Source organism: Nerophis lumbriciformis, linkage group LG20, assembly GCF_033978685.3.
Source record: "Nerophis lumbriciformis linkage group LG20, RoL_Nlum_v2.1, whole genome shotgun sequence".
Taxonomy (NCBI): Eukaryota; Metazoa; Chordata; class Actinopteri; order Syngnathiformes; family Syngnathidae; genus Nerophis; species Nerophis lumbriciformis.
The window spans coordinates 28,132,501-28,158,620 of NC_084567.2; the positions used below are offsets into that span (position 1 = coordinate 28,132,501).

The 26,120-nt window shown below is 38.8% G+C and overlaps 2 protein-coding genes across 3 annotated transcripts in view; one reads left to right on the forward strand and one right to left on the reverse strand.

The window, feature by feature from the left end:
• The window catches only part of stxbp1a (syntaxin binding protein 1a), a 99,916-nt gene that overhangs the window by 62,469 nt on the left and 11,327 nt on the right, over nucleotides 1–26,120 (forward strand). The window contains exons 15-19 of one of the 2 annotated variants that reach the window (XM_061980749.2): nucleotides 2,065–2,174; nucleotides 2,857–2,958; nucleotides 5,683–5,768; nucleotides 8,406–8,560; nucleotides 20,318–20,475. In XM_061980749.2, the coding sequence (XP_061836733.1) occupies nucleotides 2,065–2,174; nucleotides 2,857–2,958; nucleotides 5,683–5,768; nucleotides 8,406–8,560; nucleotides 20,318–20,427 (563 nt within the window). In that variant the 3' untranslated portion in view covers nucleotides 20,428–20,475. The remainder of the gene's footprint in view (nucleotides 1–2,064; nucleotides 2,175–2,856; nucleotides 2,959–5,682; nucleotides 5,769–8,405; nucleotides 8,561–20,317; nucleotides 20,476–26,120) is intronic. The other variant, XM_061980750.2, reaches the window with a different exon arrangement.
• Nucleotides 16,673–26,120, reverse strand: part of akna (AT-hook transcription factor) — a 100,581-nt gene continuing 91,133 nt past the window's right edge. Inside the window, exon 23 of the transcript XR_009817451.2 lies at nucleotides 16,673–16,941. The gene's annotated coding sequence lies outside the window, so the exon portion shown is untranslated. The remainder of the gene's footprint in view (nucleotides 16,942–26,120) is intronic.

Consider the following 26,120-nt stretch of genomic DNA (forward strand, 5'->3'; position numbering starts at 1 on the left):
AGTAATATTTATGACTTTCTAAAACGCCGCTGTGTACACGGACGTAGGGAGAAGTACAGAGCACCAATAAACCTTAAAGGCACTGCCTTTGCGTACCGGCCCAGTCACATAATATCTACGACTTTTCACACACACACACACACACACACACACAAGGGAATGCTGCATACTTGGTCAACAGCCATACAGGTCACACTGAGGGTGGCCGTATAAACAACTTTAACACTGTTACAAATATGCGCCACACTGTGAACCCACACCAAACAAGAATGACAAACACATTTCGGGAGAACATCCACACCGTAACACAACATAAACACAACAGAACAAATACCCAGAACCCCTTGCAGCACTAACTCTTCCGGAACGCTACAAGGCAATTCAGTTCATCAAAGTAGAACAAGAAACACCTGCAGAGGACAACGACAATAATGATGATCAGCTACACTGCAAAAAGTGAAATCTAAGTAAGATTAAATATGTAAAATAAGGGTGATATTTGCTTATTTTCTGTCTGATAAGATAATTCTTCTCACTAAGCAGATTTTATGTTAGAGTGTTTTACTTGTTTTAAGGGTTTTGGTCCTAAATGATCTCAGTAAGATATTACAGCTTGTTGCTGAGATTTTATGACCTATATTGAGTAAAACATGCTTGAAACTGTTGCAAAGCTGTGTCATCAAAACTCACGAGTATAAAACTGCTTTTTCAAAGTAATCATTTATTATTTCAAGCCTGAAATAAAAAATCATGACTTTGACACAATTGTGTCTCATATTAAAACAGATGACAGCCAAATGGACTTTGCGGTTTTATTTTCAATGAAACAATAGAAAAGATGTACTCATATAGTAGTATAGTTGGCAAACTACAGTAAGCTGACAGTTAATATTTAAACATTTAACATTTCAAACAATTTTGAACAGAAATTGTTCATGCACATTCAGATAAATTCCTCAAAATTACAATAAAAAAAAAATTGGCCGGGGGCCGTGCTGTAATATATATATATATATATATATATATATATATATATATCCCATATATATATATATCCCTGCGATGAGGTGGCGACTTGTCCAGGGTGTACCCCGCCTTCCGCCCGATTGTAGCTGAGATAGGCTCCAGCGCCCCCCGCGACCCCAAAGGGAATAAGTGGTAGAAAATGGATGGATGGATATATATATATATATATATATATATATATATATATATATTCCTTACGCACTAATGACTGAAAGAGCACGCACTTGGCGCGATGATGTCATGTTATCGATGGAAAAATGGAAAAATGCATTTTTAGACAATATGATTTGCCTGAGCAGCTAGGAGACCCCGAGAGTAACAAGCGGTTGCCTTGTTGCCTTCCATTAAGAAAAATAAACTAGTTTTTAGTATAAGTTTGCTGGTTTCAAGAAATGTAATGCCGAGCGCATATCGTTATGTCAAGACAATGGCACTAGCATTTACTTAATTTAAGAATATTTTTCAACATATTGAGCAAAAAGGTCTCATATTTGTTTTTTCTATCAAGAAAAGTGCACTTATTATTAGTGAGAATATACTTATTTTAAGGTATTTTGGGGTTCATTAAGGTTAGCTAATTTTACTTGTTTTAGAAAGTCTTGACAAGCCAAATTTTGTTGTTCTATTGGCAGATAATTTTGCTTAATTCAAGTAAAATACCCCTTTAATTTTGTATTTCTTTTTCTTGTTTTTGAACACTGACTTTTTGCAGTGTACTACTAAAGGGACCGGTCGTCATCATCCTGTGACCCCCCCAGGTTGTTGCAACAGCATATAGCGTTAGTGCCAGGGAACGGCCCTGACTGTGTGCACATTTTAATGCTGGGTGACTTCTACTGTTGATGTAGTTACGTCGCTGTTGTCGTTTCCCGCTGCTTAGCGATAACAACGAAGGTAACAATAGTTTGTTACATGCAATGTTTTTGCCGCAAATTTTCGGCGAAAACTGAATTGTGCTAAAATTGAGGCGCACAAAAAGGACTGTAACAGTTTATATGTGTTAAATGTATTCAAATGTGTGTGTGTTTGTGTGTTCAGGCATAACAGAGGAGAACCTAAACAAGTTGATCCAACATGCTCAGATCCCTCCGGAAGACAGCGAGATCATCACTAACATGGCTCATCTGGGGGTTCCCATTGTAACAGATGTAACTAACTTTCCTTTTTCTGACCTCTGCTCATTTCTGATGATCCACTAATATAACCTTCTAAACAACAAGCAGTGGGTTACTTCCTTTGGCAGACTTACACATATTTGAAAACCCTGCAGAGCTTCTCAGGAAGGTATAATTTATTTATCTTGAACTCTAACTTATAATAATAATTAACCCCTATACAATATCGTACCCTAATACTCTACTGTGCAATATTACCCTTCGGGTGCAATACGTCCGACACTGATTGTTATTTATTACTCCGGTACTCTTGTCTTGTTCTGTATATTGTACAATATTTTGTATTTCTATAGTGTTTTGTATATTGTACAGGATTGCTTATTATTTTTATTGGATAGTAGTCTGTTTATTTCAATTGTTATTTTTTTTCTTTATTACCTCTTGTGTAATTTATTTTTACCCCATATTTGTTCCCACTACCGCACCTTAAATTGGAGTCCTTAATCTCGTTATATGCAAATATAATGACAATAAAGTCCATTCTATTCTATTCTATTCTATTTAAGTAAGTTTATAGGAGCCAAACATATGCAACGATGTCCATGTTTATTTTTAATAGACACAAGGCCTTGAAAGTAACATAGGAGAAAAACCTAAGAACAGTTTGTCTGTACTTCAAATGTCTTCCTCTCATATATTTTCATTTTTTCTTCAGTCAACCCTGCGCCGAGGAAAGAAAATGGACAGGAAGGAGCGAGTGAGCGAGCAGACCTATCAACTGTCCCGCTGGACACCATTGGTCAAGGATATCATGGAGGTGCGTTTGCTATCGGGCTTATTACTTCTGAATGAATTATACGTTTTGTCATTTTTAACCCAACAATATGTGGTAATTACCAGTCCACTTCATATAAAACCTAAAAGCAACAGAACAAAACAGGTGTTATTTAAATCATTGTAGTCAATATCAAATAATGAATATTAAAACACATTATCACAAGGTGGAAAACATCACTCTATCATGTCATGTTTTGTTTTTGGACTCTGTGCACTTTTGTTTGTTTTGTCACCATAGCAACCCATTAGTTTTTATCTGTCATGTCACGCACCTGTTTCACGTTTTGAGTCACGCACCTGTTTTCACTGATCATGTCACTGCTATTTAAGCCGGTCTGTTTCTGTTGTTCGTCCTGGTGACATTATCCTTTCATACCATGCTACTTCTGACACCCTTGCTACCTCTGTTTGTTTCATGCTACCATGAAAACTTACTTGGCATGGAACGTCAAGTAAGTTTTTGTTTATTGTTCATAGTTTCTGCCTTTGTGCAAGTTTTGGTTTCATTAGTCAAGTTTGTTTTCCGCCTTTTGTTTGCTTCCTTTTTTGTAGTCTGTTAGTGTTTAAAATAAAAGATGTACTTACATTCACGCCTTGCTCGCGCCAACTTTCCTTTGCATTCCGGGAAAACAAACCCCAAAGACCACGCATTGACACACTCATTCTGATTATTTTTTTAAACGAAATGTATGTAACCACTGTAAGATGTATGATATAAGTTATTATGTGAACACAGTAGTAACGTGTTACTTTGAAAATGTTTCACCCAATTTTCATACACTGTTTCGGTAATATTTTATGATTTTTGCAGCCTAAAATGCCATTATTCACAAAGTTGCCGCAAAAGTTGTAATGTTTTAAGGCTTATTTTTTTCCAACAACATTAAATCAACTTGGGATTTTATGAATGTGTTATTGATGTTTATATACTTGTAACTAGAGATGACCGCCGATATTATCGGCCGATAAATGCTTTAAAATGTAATATCGGAAATTATCGGTATCGGTTTAAAAATGATCGGTATCGGTTTCAAAAAGTAAAATTTATGACTGTTTAAAACGCCGCTGTGTACACAGATGTAGGGAGAAGTACAGAGCGCCAATAAACCTTAAAGGCAATGCCTTTGCGTGCCGGCCCAATCATATAATATCTACGGCTTTTCACACACACAAGTGAATGCAAAGCATACTTGGTCAACAGCCATACATGTCACACTGAGGGTGGCCGTATAAACAACTTTAACACTGTTACAAATATGCGCCACACTGTGAACCCACACCAAACAAGAATGACAAACACATTTTGGGAGAACATCCGCACCATAACACAACATAAACACAACAGAACAAATAACCAGCCCCCCAACAAACCAATTTTTGTTTGAGGACAAACATGACAAAAACCTTCCCAATTGTTAGAAAGCCCACTGTTTAATATGTTTGTGTGTATGCTTCACTGATGACAGTATTTGTTGAACATCGTTTAGTCCTACTAATTTTGGCGGTTCTTGAACTCACCACAGTGTGGACTGTGACGCAACAGTTTGTTTACATGTAAAATCTTCCACACCTTCTTTGTCTCATTTTGTCCACCAAATGTTTCATGCTGTGCGTGAATGCACAAAGGTGCACTTTGTTGATGTTATTGACTTACGTGGAATGCTAATCAGGCATATTTGGTCAGTGCATGACTGCAAGCTAATCAATGCGAAGTTGCTAACATGCTATTTAGGCTAGCTGTTTATACATATTGCATCATTATGCCTCATTTGTAGGTATATTTGAGCTCATTTTATATCCTTTACTTGTATCCTCTTTGGGGCGGTATAGCTCGGTTGGTAGAGTGGCCGTGCCAGCAACTTGAGGGTTTCAGGTTCAATCCCCGCTTCTGCCATCCTAGTCACTGCCGTTGTGTCCTTGGGCAAGACACTTTACCCACCTGCTCCCAGTGCCACCTACACTGCTTTAAAAATGCAACTTAGATATGGGGTTTCACAATGTAAAGCACTTTGAGTCACTAGAGAAAAGCGCTATATAAATATAATTCACTTTGTATATAATTTTGTTTTGCATGTCATTATCATCATACATTATCTGTATGTGATATCGGCTGCATTTCAGATAGTTGTTTGTGTGCCATGTCGTTCCAGACCACAGCAAACAATACGTAGCTTGCAAAGAATGTAATAAATCTATTAAAAGAAGTCAGCCTGCATTTTCTTTTAACTTGGACACACACATCTATACCTTTGGCCATTAAAAGCCAGTCATTTCCAGGAGTTATCTCACCTTCTGAGTAGACTCTGATTTACTAATGGTTTCTAATGTTGTAAAAATGTGTAGAATAAATATTACATTTCAACATTTCTGTCAACGAAGATTTGCTTCAGCCTGCGACACAGTCATTTTGATAGTAGGCTACTATAGCTAATATAGACACTTACGTCATGTGTTGCTTTCATTAAAAGACTTATATACGGCTTTTCATTTTTTGCGGATCCAGACAGATTTGTTTTTTGTATATTTGGTCCAGTTTTGGGTTGCCGACCCCTGATTTAGGGCAATGTACATTGTAATTTTGGTGGACCAGCCTGGACAAATTCCTGTGTTAGGTGCAATCAATATAAAGTTGCTTGTATAAAATTTACCACATGCTAAAACAACCGCACAGGTTCCCTAAAAATATCTGTTTGTTCTTCTGCAGGATGCCATTGATGATAAGCTGGACACCAAGCACTACCCTTACATCTCCACCCGCTCTTCAGCCTCTTTCAGCACCACCGCTGTCAGGTACACACAGACACGCACACACTTAAACTGTATTCTGTTCTAAAACATGCCCCTGTCAATATCAATAGCAATTTCAGACAGGAGATGAGCATTGTGGATCAATACTTGAGAAGCCGCCAGGCCCTGATGAGCTTTGAACACAGGCCACGGCAGTGACACGAGTATCACAAGCAGCAATTCCATTGCAGTTTTTCGCAAAATAAAAGCGATATTCCAAAAATTGCGATTAAAAATTTTCCATTAAAGGGTGTTTTGCGTCGTGAGCCGTAATTCTCGTAAAATCTCTTTCATTTTGAGGAAGATGGACACTTTGCGATTCCATGGTTTCGGAGATGTGATTACAGTTACAATTGCAGCCAATACTGTTGTCCTCATTGTCAATAGAAGACGAAGGCAGCGGGTGATCGCTCAAAGGCAGCGTCCTTACGTATAGCAGCGGCAGGTGCGTTGATTGATGATTGAGAGCACGCTGCTGGAGAGGAGCGCACGTTGGCGTGTCCAGAGGCGCGCTCAGCGGAACGCGCTGAAGAATGCGCAGTGGCATGCGCTCGAACGTAGCACATTGTCTATATTGCGCAAGCCTATTGCAGGGTTCGAATTTAACCACGGTAACCACGGCAACCGCCCTTGTGACTTGCCGTAATGCCCCTAAAAAATTGACCAACATAGACGGCAAGTAAATGCCATGACAGCCCTTGACTTTTTACTTATTAATAGACAATTGTAACGTAATTGTTTCGTCGAAGAAATTTATAAAAACACCCCGAGATTACTTTTTTTCTTACATTTTCAACTGTTTAAGACATCGCAAAACACGGCCGCAGCCATTTAGGGCGTAAGGGGACACTATGCCCATTCTTTTTTCAGATATATGTTCATGATTATATATATATATATATATACATACTAGGGGTGTAACGGTACAGAAAAATTTCGGTTTGGTACGTACCTCGGTTTAGAGGTCATGGTTCGGTTCATTTTCGGTACAGTAAGAAAACAACAAAATATAAATTTTGGGGTTATTTATTTACCAAATTTGCAAAATCTTCCACCAAAAATATTTTTCTTAGTGGAATATTTGATGTGAAGTAATCGTAACCTTGGATAGGTCAATAATTCATAATAACATTGATTTTGATTCAATATTATGTTTTGAGCAATGACAGTTTGAAAGAAAAAAAAACAGCTTTGTTTTTTTAGTCAACATTGCAACTTTTTCTAAATTACATTTAACCTTTAAGCTTTTTTATTTCACTTTTGTTATGTTTTTGTTTATTTTGATAGTATTTTTAGAATGTGCCGTGGGCCTTTAAAACATTAGCTGTGGGCCGCAAATGGCCTCCGGGGCACACTTTTGACACCCCTGCTATAGATAATAAAAAATTAAATCTGATAAATCTATGGATAAAAAGCAGAGCCTGGCGACGCATGCGCGTTTATCATAACTCTCTCGCTGTCTCTGTCTCTGCCACTCCCTCACAAATGCTGCTGCGCGCACAATTTGTTTTGTTTTTAACCCCTTCTTAACCCTGAGCGTACATTGAAAATACACGCAACCCTAACTCAAAATGCCGGACATTTGAGGCATTTAAGAAACTCTGCTGTGACAGCTCTGCAAAAGAGGACATGTCCGGTGAAAAGAGGATGTATGGTCAGTCTATCATAGCCCGTTCGCTGCCAGCATGTCGTGGAATTAACACATTAATATGCCTAATTTGGACAACCAGGTATGGTGAAGATAAGGTACTTTTAAAAAATAATAATAAAATAAAATAAGATGAATAAATTAAAAACATTTAATAATAAAATAAAATAAGATAAATAAATTAAAAACATTTTCTTGAATAAAAAAGAAAGTAAAACAATATAAAAACAGTTACATAGAAACTAGTAATTAATGAAAGTGAGTAAAATTAACTGTTAAAGGTTAGTACTATTAGTGGACCAGCAGCACGCACAATCATGTGTGCTTACCGACTGTATCCCTTGCAGACTGTATTGATATATATTGATATATAATGTAGGAACCAGAATATTAATAACAGAAAGAAACAACCCTTTTGTGCGAATGAGTGTGAATGAGTGTAAATGTGGGAGGAAGGTTTTTTTGGGTTGGTGCACTAATTGTAAGTGTATCTTGTGTTTTTTATGTTGATTTAATAAAAAAAAACAATACAAAAAAAAAACCCGATACCGATAATAAAAAACCCGATACCGATAATTTCCAATATTACATTTTAACGCATTTATCGTCCGATAATATCGGCAGGCCGATATTATCGGACATCTCTAATATATATATATATATATATATATATATATATATATATATATATATATATATATATACAGTATATATATATATATGTACAGTATATATGTATGCATGCTTTGGAGCCCCTGCCTCGAAAGAAAATAACGTTCGCTTTGGTGCCCTTCCAACTTGCCTTGGTGCCCTAAAATATGAGCCCTACTTTAAGACAACACTTGCCTTGCCCTTAAAAAGTTAAAATTCGAGGCCTGCTATTTTCAACATAAAGGAGACTATCTGTTTATAACGCGGATTGATTTGTATACAAATTTTAATGGTTCGTACTCCTTGAAATGTAATAACAAGACACTTGTCCTTCCCGGCAGTGCTCGGTATGGACACTGGCACAAGAACAAGACACCCGGAGAGTACCGCACAGGCCCGCGTGTCATGGTCTTTGTCATTGGCGGGGTGTCCTTCAGCGAGATGCGCTGCGCGTATGAGGTCACGCAGGCCAATGGGAAGTGGGAAGCCATCATTGGTGAGTAGTGCAAACGGGGAGGGGGAGGGGTTGGTGTGCATGTTAAAAATAAATGCATCTTTTTTTTCTATTAATAAGGAATGTGGTATGGATTTCTTGCCCGAGGTAAAACAAAGGCTTGTTAGTAATTTGTCAATGAGAATAAAATATATAAATTAATGTTTCACAAATGCTTTTATACATGTTTTAAATGTTTTATGCACATCTTTCTTACAAACACGGATGTAGTCCTGTAAGTTTGACTTTTGCATTATTTGGAAGTTATTATAAAGAGCTTAATTGCAAGGAAGGATCGCTATAAAGTCATTGCAGGATCTCTTCCCGAGCCCACCTCTTCCAACGGTGCCAAAAAGAAGAGACGTGTGCGCACACAAAGCCAAACGTGCCGGACTTTGCATGCAAATTAGTCTATTTGTTACCAATTTTTGAATGAGGGTCGTTGTGACAATGTCTCAACTAAATGGTTCATTTGAACATCATCTAAAAAGGCACATATCTAAATAGAGGTTGCATTTAACTATTTTAACTATGCCCAAATCAAACTCTTCATGTTGCTGCAAATCTATCCTGCTGGAGAACGATACAGTGTGCTTTAAATTGAATGTGATGTAACTCTTCAGTGTCCTTGTAATGGAATTGGTTATTTTAAGGTTGGTGATGAGAACTCAAATAAGTTTTAGTTCTAAGTACTGATTTAGTTTAGTGGAAAAGAGAGAGTAAATTGTTTTTTTCTGGGGGGTTTTGTCATTCGATAACCCTCTGAGATTACTGCTAATGGCAGCATGACTAACATTTTCAGTTATTACCGTATTTTTCGGACAATAAGTCGCAGTTTTTTTCATACTACGGGCTCCAGTGCAACTTATATATGTTTTTTTCCTTCTTTATTATGCATTTTCGGCAGGTGGGACTTATACTCCGAAAAATACGGTATTTTGTACACTAGAATAAGTACGTTCTTCACATTTAGGTTTAATAATCAGCGCTACTCGGACAGATATTGATGTACTTTTTTGGGGGTCGGTATAGCTCGGTTGGTAGAGTGGCCGTGCCAGTGGTTCGATCCCCGCTTCCGCCATCCTAGTCACTGCCGTTGTGTTCCTTGGGCAAGTCGCTTTACCCGCCTGCTCCCAGTGCCACCCACACTAGTTTAAATGTAACTTAGATATTGGGTTTCACTATGTAAAAGCGCTTTGAGTCACTAGAGAAAAGCGCTATATAAATATAATACACTTCACTTTTTCTTATCTATACAGTCAAACGTTGGCTTTCGTTAGTGATCAGTTCAAAATCAAAAGAGAATCCATTTGAACGTAAATAATGTAAATCAGGGATGGGTACTTTTTTCATTTTAATCGATTCGACACCAAGCCTAGGAACCGATACCAGAACTCATCGGTTCCAATTTTCCGTATTTCTTAGTTGTTCATGTGTTGATAAATACTCCATCCATCCATCCATTTTCTACCGCTTATTCCCTTTGGGGTCGCGGGGGGCGCTGGAGCCTATCTCAGCTACAATCGGGCGGAAGGCGGGGTACACCCTGGACAAGTCGCCACCTCATCGCAGGGCCAACACAGATAGACAGACAACATTCACACTCACATCCACACACTAGGGCCAATTTAGTGTTGCCAATCAACTTATCCCCAGGTGCATGTCTTTGGAAGTGGGAGGAAGCCGGAGTACCCGGAGGGAACCCACGCAGTCACGGGGAGGACATGCAAACTCCACACAGAAAGATCCCGAGCCCGGGATTGAACCCAAGAAAATACTAATTAATTAATTTAGTTTTTTATTTGCTATTTATATAACAGTGTGCTGACAATAACTGTGCTGTCCAGTTGTATCTATTTTGTTTTCTTACACTTCTGAGTATCATTTGCGAGTATTATTACACAGTACACTTTGCATGCATTTGCAATTCTATCCCCGGATTTCCACTGGATGCGTAACCGCCGCGGAACGGCACGCTACGGAATGCTCTGATGCGCATTTTTGCGGCTTCTCCGCACGGCGAAGTAGCGCTGACTTTTACGAGATCTTGCGAATTGGCGAGAGGGAGTTGTAGTAAAGCGAAACACAGTTTATTCTGCCCTTCCGTGAGGAGCAGAAGCAAATAAACTCGGCCCTGCCATTGGAGATGCGTAACGGCTGGTGAACAAAAACACCACAGAACGTCTCAAGCTTTGCCGTCCATCAGTACCCACAGGCAGATGTCGACGTGACGGCACTGACTTGACTTGGCTGGTGGAAAAGACCACAGTTTAGCCTTGCAAAATGACTACCGTATTTATCGAACTCCACAGTGCGCCTTATAACCCGGTGCGCCTAATGTACGGAATAATTTTGGTTGTGCTTACCGACCTCGAAGCTATTTTTATTTGGGACACGGTGTAAGGATAAGTGTGACCAGTAGATGGCAGTCACACATAAGAGACACGTGTAGACTGCAATATGACTCAAGTAAAACAACACCAACATTTTATATGTTCCATTGAAAATATAGAACATTACACACGGCGCTCAAAAATCGATCAAAATGTTTTAGTACGACTTTGGTAAGCTATGATGTGTGTGTATAAGGTAAGCCCTTAAATGACAATAATTAAACAGTCATTTAAAATGTCAGTGCTCACTGGGCTGCCGACTGGTGGGATGGATGTATCTTTCAGCACAAAATATGTGCTCCATGCTTAGCTGCCAGATTCACAAAAATAATGTGATGCTGAGAGCAAACAACCATCCTGCTAAATGGCGTCGGGTCTAGGTTGAAATCCGGTCCAGATTTTTAGAAGGTAATACCGTATTTTCTGGACTATAAGGCACACTTAAAATCCTTTTTTTCCCTCAAAACTCGACAGTGCGCCTGATAACCCGGGGCGCCTAATGTACGGAATCATTCTGGTTTTGCTTACCGACCTCGAAGCAATTTTATTTGGAACATGGTGTAATGATAAGTGTGACCAGTAGACGGCAGTCAAACATAAGATATACGTGTAGACTGCACTATGATGGCAATATGACTCAAGTAAACAACACCAACATTTTATATGTTCCATTGAAAATATAGAACATTACACACGGCGCTCAAACATATATCAAAATATTATACGACTTTGGTGTGGTATGAAGCCACACCACTTGATGGATTGTACTGTGCTTCAAAATTCGTGTGTGTGTATATAAGGTAAGACATATTATCTGGCGTTGTGTTTTGCAATGTTATGCAAAAGCAACTTTTCTTACCTTCTGGTACCTGCTGATCTGTATTTGGGATCTGCATAAGTCCTGAAAATGTGCGCGCGTCCGCCTTTGTAGTCGGTGCCGACACCGTAGTCGATAAGCTTTTTCTTTTTCTCTATCTTCTTGTTATGGGACATTCATCCTCCGCTGTTGCCATTTCTAATGCAAAGTAGTGTAAAGTTCTTACTTATATCTGTCAGTAAACTCACTATAAAACATACCGGTGTAGTGAGTTTACATTATTCACCCAAGGAAATTTAGTTATTAGAGAGTTCCGGTCGGACGGTTTTTCACGGGACACATTTCCAGCGTTGTTGTTGCACTAGTGAACCACGGATGAGGATATGCTGCTCCGTTATTGATTTAAGTAAAGTCATAATATGACCCCTTCAATGCGCCTTATAATCCGGTGCGCCTTTTGTATGAAAATAGACCTGACTAGACCCGCTCATCGGCAGTGCGCCTTATAATCCGGTGCGCCCTATGATCCGGAGAATACGGTACTTTATTTTTTGTATTTTTAGCAAGCAACAACACAATAGTAACATCATACCTGGCTGTACACAGACACACTTCTCATTCAACTCCCGCTAACTACTCTCCTGCTTCTTCGACCCCGGTATCAGCTGGTATTTGACAAAGGATGCTTGTAATTTGATTCTCTGACTTTGGACATCCAGGATAAGCATGTTCTCATCCATGTGTGTCAACAAGTTGAAATGACTTCTGAAAACCTTTTGAGAAGTTGACTTCAGGTCCGTCCTTGCCTATTAGGACGTATCAAAGTGTAAAATACGCAGTCATTTATTAAACTGGATCATTTATTTGGTGTTTGTGCGTGACTTCCTGTCCCGCACAAGCAGATTTCAAGTTAAAGTTAAAGTACCAATGATTTTAGCTCAATTGATACACTGTGTTAAAGAAGCTGTTATGTTAGACTAAGGGGAGATGACGACACAGACACCAGAGGGCAGTATAGCTCTAAGTATTTTATTATATATATTATAGTATATAGATAATAATCAAACAATACTAAATATACTAACTAAGGAAATGGAGAGTGACAAAATCCAAGAGTGTGTATGGTGTAAGACTATGTGTGTAGATTAGCTGTTGAGTGTTACCGTAAATGTTGAACGAGTGACGAGGAAGTCCAGGGGAGAGAGAAGTCTACAGGTCCGAGTCCAAAGCAGAGGAAGTCAAGGATTGAGGGAGGCAGTCAGAGTCCAGAGGGAGATCCAGGTGCGCCGATTGCAGATTGTCTGCAGGCGCGAGGAGGCTTGCCTGCAGCGGAGCGAGAGCAGCTGTGGGCGTGGCTGCGGTGCGCTCGTCAGGACGCAAAGATGAGGGCGCATTGGAATGCGCCCTGGCCGTGACAGAAGCTTTGCGTGTATTTAGCGCAGAGATGCGTGGCATGGCGCGACCGTACTCGTGGGGTTCGGCAGTGGTGGAAAGCGACAACACTGACTTACCGTATTTTTGGACTATAAGGCGCACTTAAAATCCTTTCATTTTCTCAAAAATCGACAGTGCGCCTTATAACCCGGTGCGCCTAATGTACGGAATAATTCTGGTTGTGCTTACCGACCTCGAAGCAATTTTATTTGGTACAAGGTGTAATGATAAGTGCGACCAGTAGTCACACATAAGAGATACTGCAATATGACGCCAGTAAACAACATCAAACTTTAAATGTTCCATTGAAAATATAGAAAATTACACACGACACTCAAAATTCTGTCAAAATGTTTTAGTATGACTTTGAAGCCGCGCCGCTTGATGGATTGTCGGCCCATTACGGCTCCCGTAGTCAGAGGTACAAGTATTACTATGGTGTGTGTATAAGGACTGCAAAATGGCACCCATTAGCAGACATATTATCTGGTGTTTTGTTTCACAATATTATGCAACACCAACTTTTCTTACCTTCTGGTACCTGCTGATGTGTATTTGAGATCTGCATAAGTCCTGAAAATGTGCGCACGTCCGCCACTGTAGTCCGTACCAATGCCGTAGTCGATGAGTGTCTTCTTTTTCACTATCTTCTTGTTATGTGACATTCATCCTCTGCTGTTGCCATTTCTAATATAAAGTAGTGTAAAGTTCTAACTTATATCTCGCTATGGAAGCGCTAAAAACTACCTGTGGAGTGAGTTTACATAATTCATCCACGGAACTTAAGTTATTATCGGACGGTTTTTCACGGGACGCTTTTCCGGCGTTGTTGCACTAGTGAGCCACGGATGAGAGGATGCTGCTCCGTTGTTGATTTAAGTAAAGTCTGAATGTCATTAAAACAGTTACCGTATTTTTCTGAGTATAAGTCGCACCGGCCGAAATGCATAATAAAGAAGGAAAAAAACATATATAAGTCGCACTGGAGTATAAGTCACATTTTTGGGGGAAATTTATTTGATAAAACCCAACACCAAGAATAGACATTTGAAAGGCAATTTAAAATAAATAAAGAATAGTGAACAACAGGCTGAATAAGTGTACGTTATATGAGGCATAAATAACCAACTGAGAACGTGCCTGGTATGTTAACGTAACATATTATGGTAAGAGTCATTCAAATAACTATAACATATAGAACATGCTATACGTTTACCAAACAATCTGTCACTCCTAATCGCTAAATCCCATGAAATCTTATACGTCTAGAGCAGGGGTCGGCAACCTTTACCACTCAAAGAGCCATTTTGACCAGTTTCACAAATTAAAGAAAACAATGGGAGCCACAAAAATCTGGGGGTTTGGTGGTAGCAGGGGTGTATAATGTAGCCCGGAAGAGTTAGGGCTGCATGGGATTCTGGGTATTTGTTCTGTTGTGTTTATGCTGTGTTAAGGTGCAGATGTTCTCCCGAAATGTGTTTGTCATTCTTGTTTGGTTTTGGTTCAAAGTGTGGCGCATTATTAGTAAGAGTGTTAAAGTTGTTTTATACGGCCACCGTCAGTGTAACCTGTGTGGCTGTTGACCAAGTATGCCTTGCTGTCACTTGCGTGTGTAAGTAGAAGATGCATACAACAAGAGGCTGGGCTGGCACGCTGTTTGTACAGATTGTAGAGGGTGCTAAATGCTGTACCATCATGGCACGCTCTTATTATTATTGTTAGGGTGAAAATCTGAGAATATTAATCCTGGAAGTTTTCTGCGAGAGGCACCGAAATCCGGAAATCTCCCGGGAAAATCGGGAGGGTCGACAAGTATGCAGCTGAGCCGCATCAGAGTGATCAAAGAGCCGCATGCGGCTCCGGAGCCGCGGGGTGCCGACCCCTGGTCTAGTCTCTTACGTGAATGAGCTAAATAATATTATTTGATATTTTACGGTAATGTGTTAATAATTTCACACATAAGTCGCTCCTGAGTATAAGTCGCACCCCCGGCCGAACTATGAAAAAAACTGCGACTTATACTCCGAAAATTACGGTAGTTGTAGTTCTGATTGGATCCCCGCCGAGATTTACCCCCACCCCTCTTCTGCATGCTACTGTGATTGGATTGATTCAGAACTTGTCCCACCCACCTAAGGATGAAGTTATATATGATTGGATTTCGTCTCTGTCAATTATTTACGTCTCATTTTTATTTGTCGACTAAATTGTCAACAGATTTTGGTCAAAGTGCATTTGTTTGGACGCATTATCATCCTATTTTAGTAAGGGAGAAATTGGTTGTTGACGATAATAACTAAGACAAAAATTTTTAGTCAACAAAATTAACACTGTCTAAGGAAGTTACTATTTTAAATGGAAACAAGGTATCAGGCCATGTGGGCCGTGGACGCAATCTATTGTGCTTTGCTACAAATTCTCTCTTGAATTCAACAGTGTTTCTCAACGCCCTTATCAAAGTGCTGTCACTCACAACTTTCTTTGGCCCCATAGTGGCCTATTTTGCAGTCATAATATATAAGTAAAAACTACAGAAATTGAGTCACCAATGCGGTTTGGACACTCCGATTCAAGTGTAGAGTTTTTTACAAGAAGAAAAGCTATCAAAATGTTTCTTTGTAATAGTTTGCGTTTGTCAATTGAACAAAAAGACAAAATTACACAAAATCCCAGAAATCCTTCACAAAGTCTATAAACGTTACACGTCCCAAAAAAAAATCCCAATCCAATAAATTGTTCACGATACACACACAATGACCTGGTGACTCCCTCAATTGTGCCAGACAAGCCACATTTATCCACACACTGCAGCAATCATCACATAAACTCTTAAAGAGACAGTGCTTAGTTGAAATCAAAACAATGACATTTTTCCGCCAATTATATCTTCAAATCAACATAAATTAAATAGTGAATACATGTGTTGTGGGTAAATTACATATAATAATTTAAATAATAGTGTCAGGTTCAAACACTTGATGACATCAATTAAACAAAACAAGAAGCAAATAATTAACAGAGACAGAATTAAATTTTTCTCAATTTGAGGAGAGACGCATGGACACTGTACCCTTGTACAATGTCTCAGAACGCTCTGGCGAAAGATTGTACGCCTCCTCCTTTATTTGGACTTTCCCTGACCACATGGCAACAGCTGCTTCCAAAGAGACGTGGTCGTAAACAGCCATCGCCTTTGATTACAAAACAGTTCAAAAGAAAAGGTCGGTTCAAAAAGAGAGGTCGCAAAAGTGTTCAAAAAGAGGTTCGTAAAAGAGTTAAAAAAAGAGGTTGTAAAAAAGTTTAAAAAAGCGGTGCCTGGAGGGGAGTCTGGTCCTGCTTCCTCTTCGCTTTTGTAGTTATTGGGTCAGACAACATCTTTCTGTTGATTACAATACATGAAAGAAACAGAACACCTTCATCCACACAGTGGAGTTTTACAAGCCTTCTTCTTGGTAGGTTCAAAGACAGGATTTTGCTTCTCGCCGGGCACTCAATGTAACACAAAGTTTTTGTGACAATTGTCGAAGGCAGATATTTACATATATCCGTATTTAAGTGTTACTTCTTTAATTTCATAATCATATTACAAAACAGCTAGTGTTTTTCTTCCAATTGTGGTCTTTTGGTTGTCTGCAAATACTGTGTGCTAACCTTGGGTATGGAATGTAAAAAAGAGAGATACTCCTTCTTCTTATCTATTCTCCTGTCCAGATGCGGAGGACAATGGGCATGTGTTTGGGCTGGAAAGACAAGACAACGAGGGTGGGAGGGAGAGAGACTTTATAGAAGAGAAGGTTTCCATATTTTAGAGCAGACCATCTTAGCTGCGCGATTGAATGTTCTATGCTGGACTGGTCTCATGATATTTACAAAGCTTTGCAAATATATTACAAAATACCTATTCTGTCTCTGGTGGTTCTTTTACTCAGCTTTAAGTGTCGTAAAGAGCTTGGGAGCGACGACCAGAAACTTGAATTCCCTGGGAGGAACAACTGGTCCAAACGCAACACAACTTAGAAACAATTCTTCTAACAAATAGTATCAATAATTTTTACTCCAAACATTCCACTGTATCAACTCAGTATTAAAAAATGCATTTGCACTACCAAATATTTAATCTATGACAATGTTTGACTGTATGTTAACCAACATCGTATGTGAGACCATAATTTAAGCCAAAATTAGTGTCTAAAACCGAATCATAGGAAAAGTGGGCCATAAGGACATATTATTGAATGTCCTATTTGAACAAAGTAATCGACATTGAATACAAACTTTATTTTTTATTTCAAAGTAATACTTTCGCATCTGTATATAAACTACAATATCATACAGCACTTGAACGACTGCCCCTAATGTCCCGTATTCAAGTCATATAGTAAATATACCTAAACTGTACTCACGTTTACTGAATCGATACTGATAAATCGACAGACAATGTTTTTGCATCCACCCATAAAACGTGTTTATAAAGTAAAATTGTGTCCACTTTTTTGTCTACGCACACTTTTATACACTGGAAAAAAATTTAAACACAACACTTTTACACTTTTGTGCCTTAGGCTGGTTTCTATAAAAGGCCACAACTAACTAAAAGAACATACCTAACACAGTACTCAAATGTACTTAATAAAGTTAATGGGCCCCATTCAGCAACCGTTCTTAAGAACAAATTTTGTTCTTAGGCCTACTTACGAGATTTTTGTATTCACCAATGTTTTCTTAGCTGGGATTTGTTCGTAGGTAAGAACTAAATCTACGAGTGCTCCAGACTACTCTTAGGGTGGCCTATTTGTTCTTAAGTGTGACAAGTTCCCTTACTTTTATTGTCTAATGTTACATTAATATCATAGATAGATAGATAAATAGATAAATAGATAGATAGATAGATAGATAGATAGATAGATAGATAGATAGATAGATAGATAGATAGATAGACATATAGCAAAATTAGCTATATATAGACATGTTAAAATACACACACACGCACACACACACACACACACACACACACACACACACACACACACACACACACACACACACACACACACACACACACACACACACACACACACACACACACACACTCTTGCTGCTACTGCAAGATGCCGCAGATTGTGCCCTAAGGAAGTAGTGTACATTTCATTACCTCAGCAGTCCCCCCTTTCTTAAACTTACATTTTGACATTATGTATTCCCCCCGCAGGATAATACGAATTTCTCTTCTGTAATCTGTTTCTGTTTTCTCCTGGTGTCTGATGTTTGGCTTTTCCACCGGAATTGTGCCCTTATATGGGGAATTAAGGGCGTTTAGCTATGCAAATTACGGAATTAGGGGTGTTTACAAATGCATATTGGGGAAATAAGGCCGTGTTTATATGCAAATTATGATAGACATAGGGCTGGGCGATATATCGATATACGCGATATATCGCGGGTTTGTCTCTGTGCGATATAGAAAATGACTATATCGTGATATCGAGTATACGTTCTCACGCAGTTGCTTTTAGCTGCGGGCATTACACTACAGGCTCTCCTCGCTCTTTCCGGTCTCTCCTTCTCACGGACAACAAGCGCACCTTCTTACACACATCACATACTGTCACGACATACGTCACATAAGTATACGCCCTCCCCGAGCAGAGAGGTAGCAGCATGGCTAACGTTAGCTGTGATGCTAGCGGTAATACAAGAGAAAGAAGGTGCAAATCTGGTAACAAATGGAGGAATAATTAATTCCCAAGAAAAACAGCAGGGGGTCGTCTGGCGGTGGTTTGGCTTCAAGTGGGAATATGTCAAACAGACAACCGTAATTTGTCAAGTGTGGGGCAAAAGCGTTGCTATAAAAAGTAGCATTACTGCTGTAACAAACAGTTCAGGGTGTCCCAAGTTACCGGAGTGTGTTAGGTAAGGAGGAGGAGTTTTGTCCCTCCAGAGTTGCCGTAGGGCTGTGACGTAGGGTGTGTGTGTGGTTGTGGGAGGAGGTGTGTGATGTTGACATTAAAGAAGCGGCGACTACCGAACCTGCTCTAATGTCTCCCGTTTATTATTTTATTAGATAAGTACACTGTATAGGCAAACCCAGGACACTCGGCTACACTGCTAACATGTAGCATCATTTGAAAAGTCACCCACTAAGCAATGAAGAGTGCTTACTCCGCACGTCAACATCTCCGTTCAGTGCCACACGTCCACACCATCAAAATGCCGAGGCAAACATTTCCAGATCAACACCGTATGAAAAAAATAGTGATTTTTTTAGTTGTGATTTCCTTCTCTGCATGAAAGTTTAAAAGTAGCATATATTAATGCAGTTTGAAGAAGAATGTTTTAATGTAGACACATAGAATCATCATACCGCTGTGATTATATGCATCAAGTGTTCATTCAAGGCTAAGGCAAAATATCGAGATATATATCGTGTATCGCGATATGGCCTTAAAATATCGCGATATTAAAAAAAGGCCATATCACCCAGCTCTAGATAGACATGCACGCGCTAACCATTAGGCAATTTGGGCGTTTAAGAACACATCAATTTGAATTAGGAAATCACTTAGGAAGAAAGATAAGAGGAAAAGTTAGTAACTTATTGCTGAATGGGGCCCAATTCTAGTACAGTTCTTTTCAAAGGGATCCCAACGAAAACAAAGCCCTGAAGTGCCTACCTATTCGACAATTATTGTGTATTAATGTGTGTTGTGTGGTATCTACATTAATGTCAAGCCTCCTTGATTGTTGATGTGATGTTTATGCTTCTTTGTGCTGCTGTTTTCTACGTTTTGCTCTGCTTCAGCTCTTTGTTGTCTTTCAAAAACAACTGTTTTAAATTGCAGCCTTGCCATGTCTTTTTCTGTCCCTCTGTATCCTGAGTGGTTTTGTGCAACATGTGACTGTGTGTGTGTGTGTGTGTGTGTGTGTGTGTGTGTGTGTGTGTGTGTGTGTGTGTGTGTGTGTGTGTGTGTGTGTACGTGTGTGTGTGTGAGTCTGCAAATGAGTGTTTTTCAAGCCCTTTGTTTGTGTTTTTTTGTTGTTGTTTTTTGGAGAGTGTGGAGTAGGCCCGTGTTGGGTGTTGAGAGATGAGTGGTGAAGCCACCTCTGTTCCCCCTACAGGTTCCACCAACTTGCTCACCCCCACCAAATTCTTATCGGACCTGCAGCACCCCGACTTCCGAGAGTCCACTAGGGTGTCCTTTGAGGACGCAGAGGCCTCAGACGAGTGAGGCAGAGACAGAGTGGGAGGGAGGGAGAGAGAAATCACACAGAAAAAAGTAAAGGCAGCCGCTCAAGAAGCCCTTTCTGAACTATCACAGCACAAGGGCTTCATTGTCCTTCTTTGAACCACTAGTGTTTTATGTATCTCCACCGCCTCCTACTCCTCCTTGTCACCTTCAGGGATGATGGGTACTTCACAACCTTTTCTCACCGCACGGACAGCTCTGTCATTGCTTATTGGCCTGAAACTGACAAAACCAGCTAAACCCAAACACTGACTGACTTAAACGTCATTGGTTGTCCAATTCCTCACCATCACCTACTCCTGTAACAATTTACAGCATAATTATACACAGTTTTTACAAATTTACAGTTTTTTTTAAACTGCTACTTACAATACAAACCCCAAAACCAGTGAAGTTGGCACGTTTTGTAAATGGTAAATAAAAACAGAATACCATGATTTGCAAATCCTTTTCAACCTATATTCAATTGAATAGACTGCAAAGACAAGATACTTAACGTTCGAACTGGAAAACGTTGTTATTTTTTGCAAATATTAGCTCATTTGGAATTCGATGCCTGCAGCATGTTGCAAAAAACCTGGCACAAGTGGCAAAAAAAGACTGAGAAAGTTGAGGAATGCTCATCAAACACTTATTTGGAACATCCCACAGGTGAACAGGCTAATTGGGAACAGGTGGGTGCCATGATTGGGTATAAAAGCAGCTTCCGTAAAATGCTCAGTCATTCACAAACAAGGATGGGGGCGAGGGTCGCCACTTTGTGAACAAATGCGTGAGCAAATTGTCCAACAGTTTAAGAACAACATTTCTCAACCAGCTATTGCAAGGAATTTAGGGATGTCACCATCTACGGTCCGTAATATCATCAAAAGGTTAAAAAAATCAGAAGAAATCACTGCACGTAAGCGATGATATTACGGACCTTCGATCCCTCAGGCAGTCTGCATCAACAAGCGACATCAGTGTGTAAAGAATATCTCCACATGGGCTCAGGAAGACGTCAGAAAACCACATTTCTCAGTTCGAACATTAAATATCTTGTCTTTGCAGTCTATTCAGTTGAATATAAGTTGGAAAGGTTTTGCAAATCATTGTATTCTGTTTTAATTGACCAATTACACAACGTGTCAACTTCACTGGTTTTGGGTTTTGTAGTAACCCCACATAAACAACAGCTCTACGGATTTGATTCTTTGTAAGCTAGTACAGTACACTGTAAAAAAAATTCTATCAAATTTACAAAAAAATACCGGCACTTGTGGTTGCTAGGAATTTACCGTAAAAAAATAGTTAGGATGTATAGGACATTACGGTATGTTGATGTTGAATCCGTTAATTTTACAGTTGATAACGGTTTTTGCTTACAGTAAATTACTATGAAAAAAACTGATATATTGTTAACCTGTTTACAAAAAGCATGTCGAATTTATGGTAAAATACTGGCAGTTGTGGTTGCCAGGAATTTACCGTAAAACAACTTAAGGCCGATTTTAGTGTTGCCAATCAGCCTGAGTGACCAGAGAGTACCCACATAGTCACGGGGAGAACATGCAAACTCCACACAGAAAGACCCAAACCCGGAAGTTGTGAAATGAACTGTGAAGTTCAAGCGCTCACTGTTCCACTCTGCCAACAATACTAGCATCTGCAAAATGTCAACCTTTTCACTGGAAAACTCACAACATGGTCTTCTTTAACATGTTCCTTCAAATGAGCCATAAAAATGAGCCTTAAATGCTCCGTGTCTGTTAAATAGCTGCTAGCAACCAGTTCCAGTTACGGAGCATTTAAGGCTCATTTTTAATCCCTCACTTGAAGTAACATGTTGCGGAAGGCCATGGTGTGAGTTGCCCAGTGAAAGGTTGTACAAATACTTGCAAGTTAAAATCCTCATGTTTCAGAAACAGACATTTTGCAGACACTAGTATTGGTAGCAGGGCACATTAGTTAGCGCTTGTCCTGGGTTCAGTTTGCATGTTCTTCCCGTGACTGCGTGGGTTCCCTCCCGGTACTCCGGCTTCCTTCCACCTCTAAAGACGTGCACCTGGGGATAGGCTGATTGGCAACACTAAAATTGGCCCTAATTTGTTGAATTTCTGGCAATCATAGATGCCAGTATTTTACAGTAAATTCTGTAGTTTTTTTTTTGTAAACAGGTTAACAATATATCACTTTTTTTCATAGCAATTTACGGTAAGCAAAAACTGGAAAATCAACAGATTCAACATCAACATACCGTAATGTCCTATACATTTTGGCTGTATTTTTTACGGTGAATTCCTGGCAACCACATCTGCCGGTATTTTACTGTAAATTGTGCAGATTTGTTTTACAGTGTATGCTAAGAACAATTAAGCACCCGTGTTTCAGTTATTGACTAAAAGAATGAATCGTTAATTTTTTTCATCCTAAAAATGGCAGGCTTCATTTGGCTATCAAGAGTCAATGAAACTCAAGTCTTTGGTAATCCATTAGTCAGTGAAACTCGAGTGTTCGTCAATCCAGACGTCATTGAAAGTTAAATCTTCGTCAATCTGCGAGTCAGTGAAATTCGAGTCTTTCTTAATCTGTGATTCAGTGAAACTTGAGTCTTTATGTAAAATATGTGAGTCAGTGAAATTTGAGTCTTTCTTAATCTGTGATTCAGTGAAACTTGAGTCTTTATGTAAAATATGTGAGTCAGTGAAATGCGAGTCTTTCTTAGTCTGTGATTCAGTGAAACTTCAGTCTTTGTAAATCTGCGAGTCAGTGAAACTTGAGTCATTGTCAATCTGTGAGTCGATGAAACTTGAGTCTTTATGTAAATCTGTGAGTCAGTGAAATTCGAGTCTTTCCTAATCTGTGATTCAGTGAAATTTGAGTCTATGTAAATCTGTGAGTCAGCGAATTTCGAGTCTTTCTTAATCTGTGATTCAGTGAAACTTCAGTCTTTGTAAATCTGCGAGTCAGTGAAACTTGAGTCATTGTCAATCTGTGAGTCGGTGAAACCTGATTCTTCATGTAAATCTGTGAGTCAGTGAAATTCGAGTCTTTCTTAATCTGTGATTCAGTGAAACTTGAGTCTTCATGTAAATCTGTGAGTCAGTGAAATTCGAGTCTTTCTCAATCTGTGATTCAGTGAAACTTCAGTCTTTGTAAATCTGCGTGTCAGTGAAACTTGAGTCATTGTCAATCTGTGATTCGGTGAAACTTGAGTCTCTACCAGTCCGTGTTTCACTTCAACTTGAGTCGTCGTCAGTCCGTGTTTCTGTGAAACTTGAGTCTTCGTCAGTCCGAGAATCGGTGAAACTCGAGTCGTCCTTAATAAACCTGTGTTTTAATGCAGGGCCTTAAGAGTGAATTGTTCATTTAGTTGTGCCTTTTGATGCAGCTCGGATAAGAAGGAGAAAAGGAGAGTTGATTCAGGACCAGAACTTTTTTTTTGGTCCATGGGGCTAATGAATTGCAGAGTTGTGCAATTCGGCTACGTTCACACTGCAGGGTATGATCGCTCAGTTTGTTTTTTTTACGTTAAATTCCATCTTTTTACGTCGTCGTTCACATTACTAAAAAAAAAATGCAACTTCTATGTTTGTCTAGTGCAGTGCTTCTCAAATATTTTCTGTTACGCCCCCTTAGGAAATGCAAAATATTGCGCCCCCACTCTCCACCGTGACTATAAATAGTATAATTTGACCAAAAAAATTGTTATAAGTGTACCTCTGCATAACATTGTAAGCCTATTAACATTAACTAAAGGCTTTAGTGGCCACATGCGTGGACAGCACCTTTTAGCTCTTATTTCCAAAATTGTGTACACTACTGAAATAGGGTCTTATGCCAACATATGGACACTTATACTGCCATCTGGTGGTGTCAGAAGAGTATAACATACAATGGAATTTGAAAAAAAAAAGTGTAAAAATAAAAATTATGAAGTACACGTTTGTGTACTTATGGACTAAGTACATCATATCAAAAAATTATTTTTAATTTTTATTCTAATTAGGGTCCAATAAGCCCAAATAGCAAAAAAAAAAGCACAAAAAAAAAGCATGTAAACAAACAGCGTGGGCCTTAAAAGGTTAAAGGAAACAACACACTGGTCTTTTCTCCTCTCCCACTGTGGTTACAGTGAAGCCAAGTGCTACATACGCTTCAGCAAAAAAAAAAAAACACGTGGCATTGCACCGCTCCACCCCCAGGGGGGCACGCCCCACTATTTGAGAAGGACTGGTCTAACGTAAACAAAATCTGCGAAGGGAAGAGGCCTTTGGACATTTTTTAATTGTACTGTTGACATTGACATAAAACAGTTAGATACTGTACATGTCACAAGCTGTATAATCACTCGCCATACAGCAATATCTGTCTATTACCTGACCGCTTCTATATTAGCTACCTCTCTTTGTTTATAATTAATATTTTCTGCTGGATCTACTCTCTATTTTATGCTGCTCTTTTTTTTTTTGCTGAACTGTTACATATACTGTAATATTGTACATTGTAATTGGGATTTGTAATATATTGTATGTATTATATAAAAATATAATATAGTATAATAATATAATATATCAGTATATATTGTATACTGTATATATAATATGTAAATATTACATATATGTTATATTTTATATTGCTACTATGGTACATTTTTAGTCTACTTAATACCTTTCCATCCTTTGAAACTGAGTTACTGTGTGCACTGCAAAAACTGAAATCTAAGTAAGATTAAATATCTCAAATAAGGGTGATATTTGCTTATTTTCTGTCTAATAAGATAATTCTTCTCACTAAGCAGATTTTATGTTAGAGTCTTTTACTACAAGACTTTTGGTCCTAAATGATCTCAGTAAGATATTACAGCTTATTGCTGAGATTTGATGACCTATATTGAGTAAAACATGCTTGAAACTAGAATATCAACTGTTGCAAAGCTGTGTCATCAACACTCACAAGTATAAAACTACTTTTTCAAAGTAATAATTTCTTATTTCAAGCATGAAAAAAATAATCATGATTTTGACACAATTGTGTCTCATATTAAAACAGATGACAGCCAAAATGGACTTTGCTGTTTTATTTTCAATGAAACAAGAGAAAATACGTACTCTTAAAGTAGTACAGTTGGCTCAGTACAGTAAACAGTTAATATTTAAACATTTAACATGTGACATTTCAAACAATTTTGAACAGAAATAGTTCTTGCACATTCAAAGAAATTCCTCAAAATTACAATTAAATTTTTTTTGGCTGGAGGCCAGGCTGTGTATATTGCACTAATTGACTGAAAGAGCACGCACTTGGCGCGATAATGTCATGTTATCGATGGAAAAATGCATTTTTAGACCATATGATTTGCCTGAGCGGCTAGGAGACCCCGAGAGTAACAAGCGGACCTTGTTGCCTTTCCATTAAGAAAAATAAATCAGTTTTTAGTATAAGTTTGCTGGTTTCAAGAAATGTAATGCCGGGAGCATATCATTATGTCAAGATAATGGCACTAGCATTTACTTAATTTAAGAATATTTTTCAACATATTGAGCAAAAAGGTCTCTTTTTTGTCTACTTGTTATTAGTGAGAATATACTTATTTTAAGGTATTTTTGGGTTCATTGAGGTTAGCTAATTTTACTTGTTTTGGAAAGTTTTGACAAGGCAATTTTTCTTGTTCTATTGGAAGATAATTTTGCTTA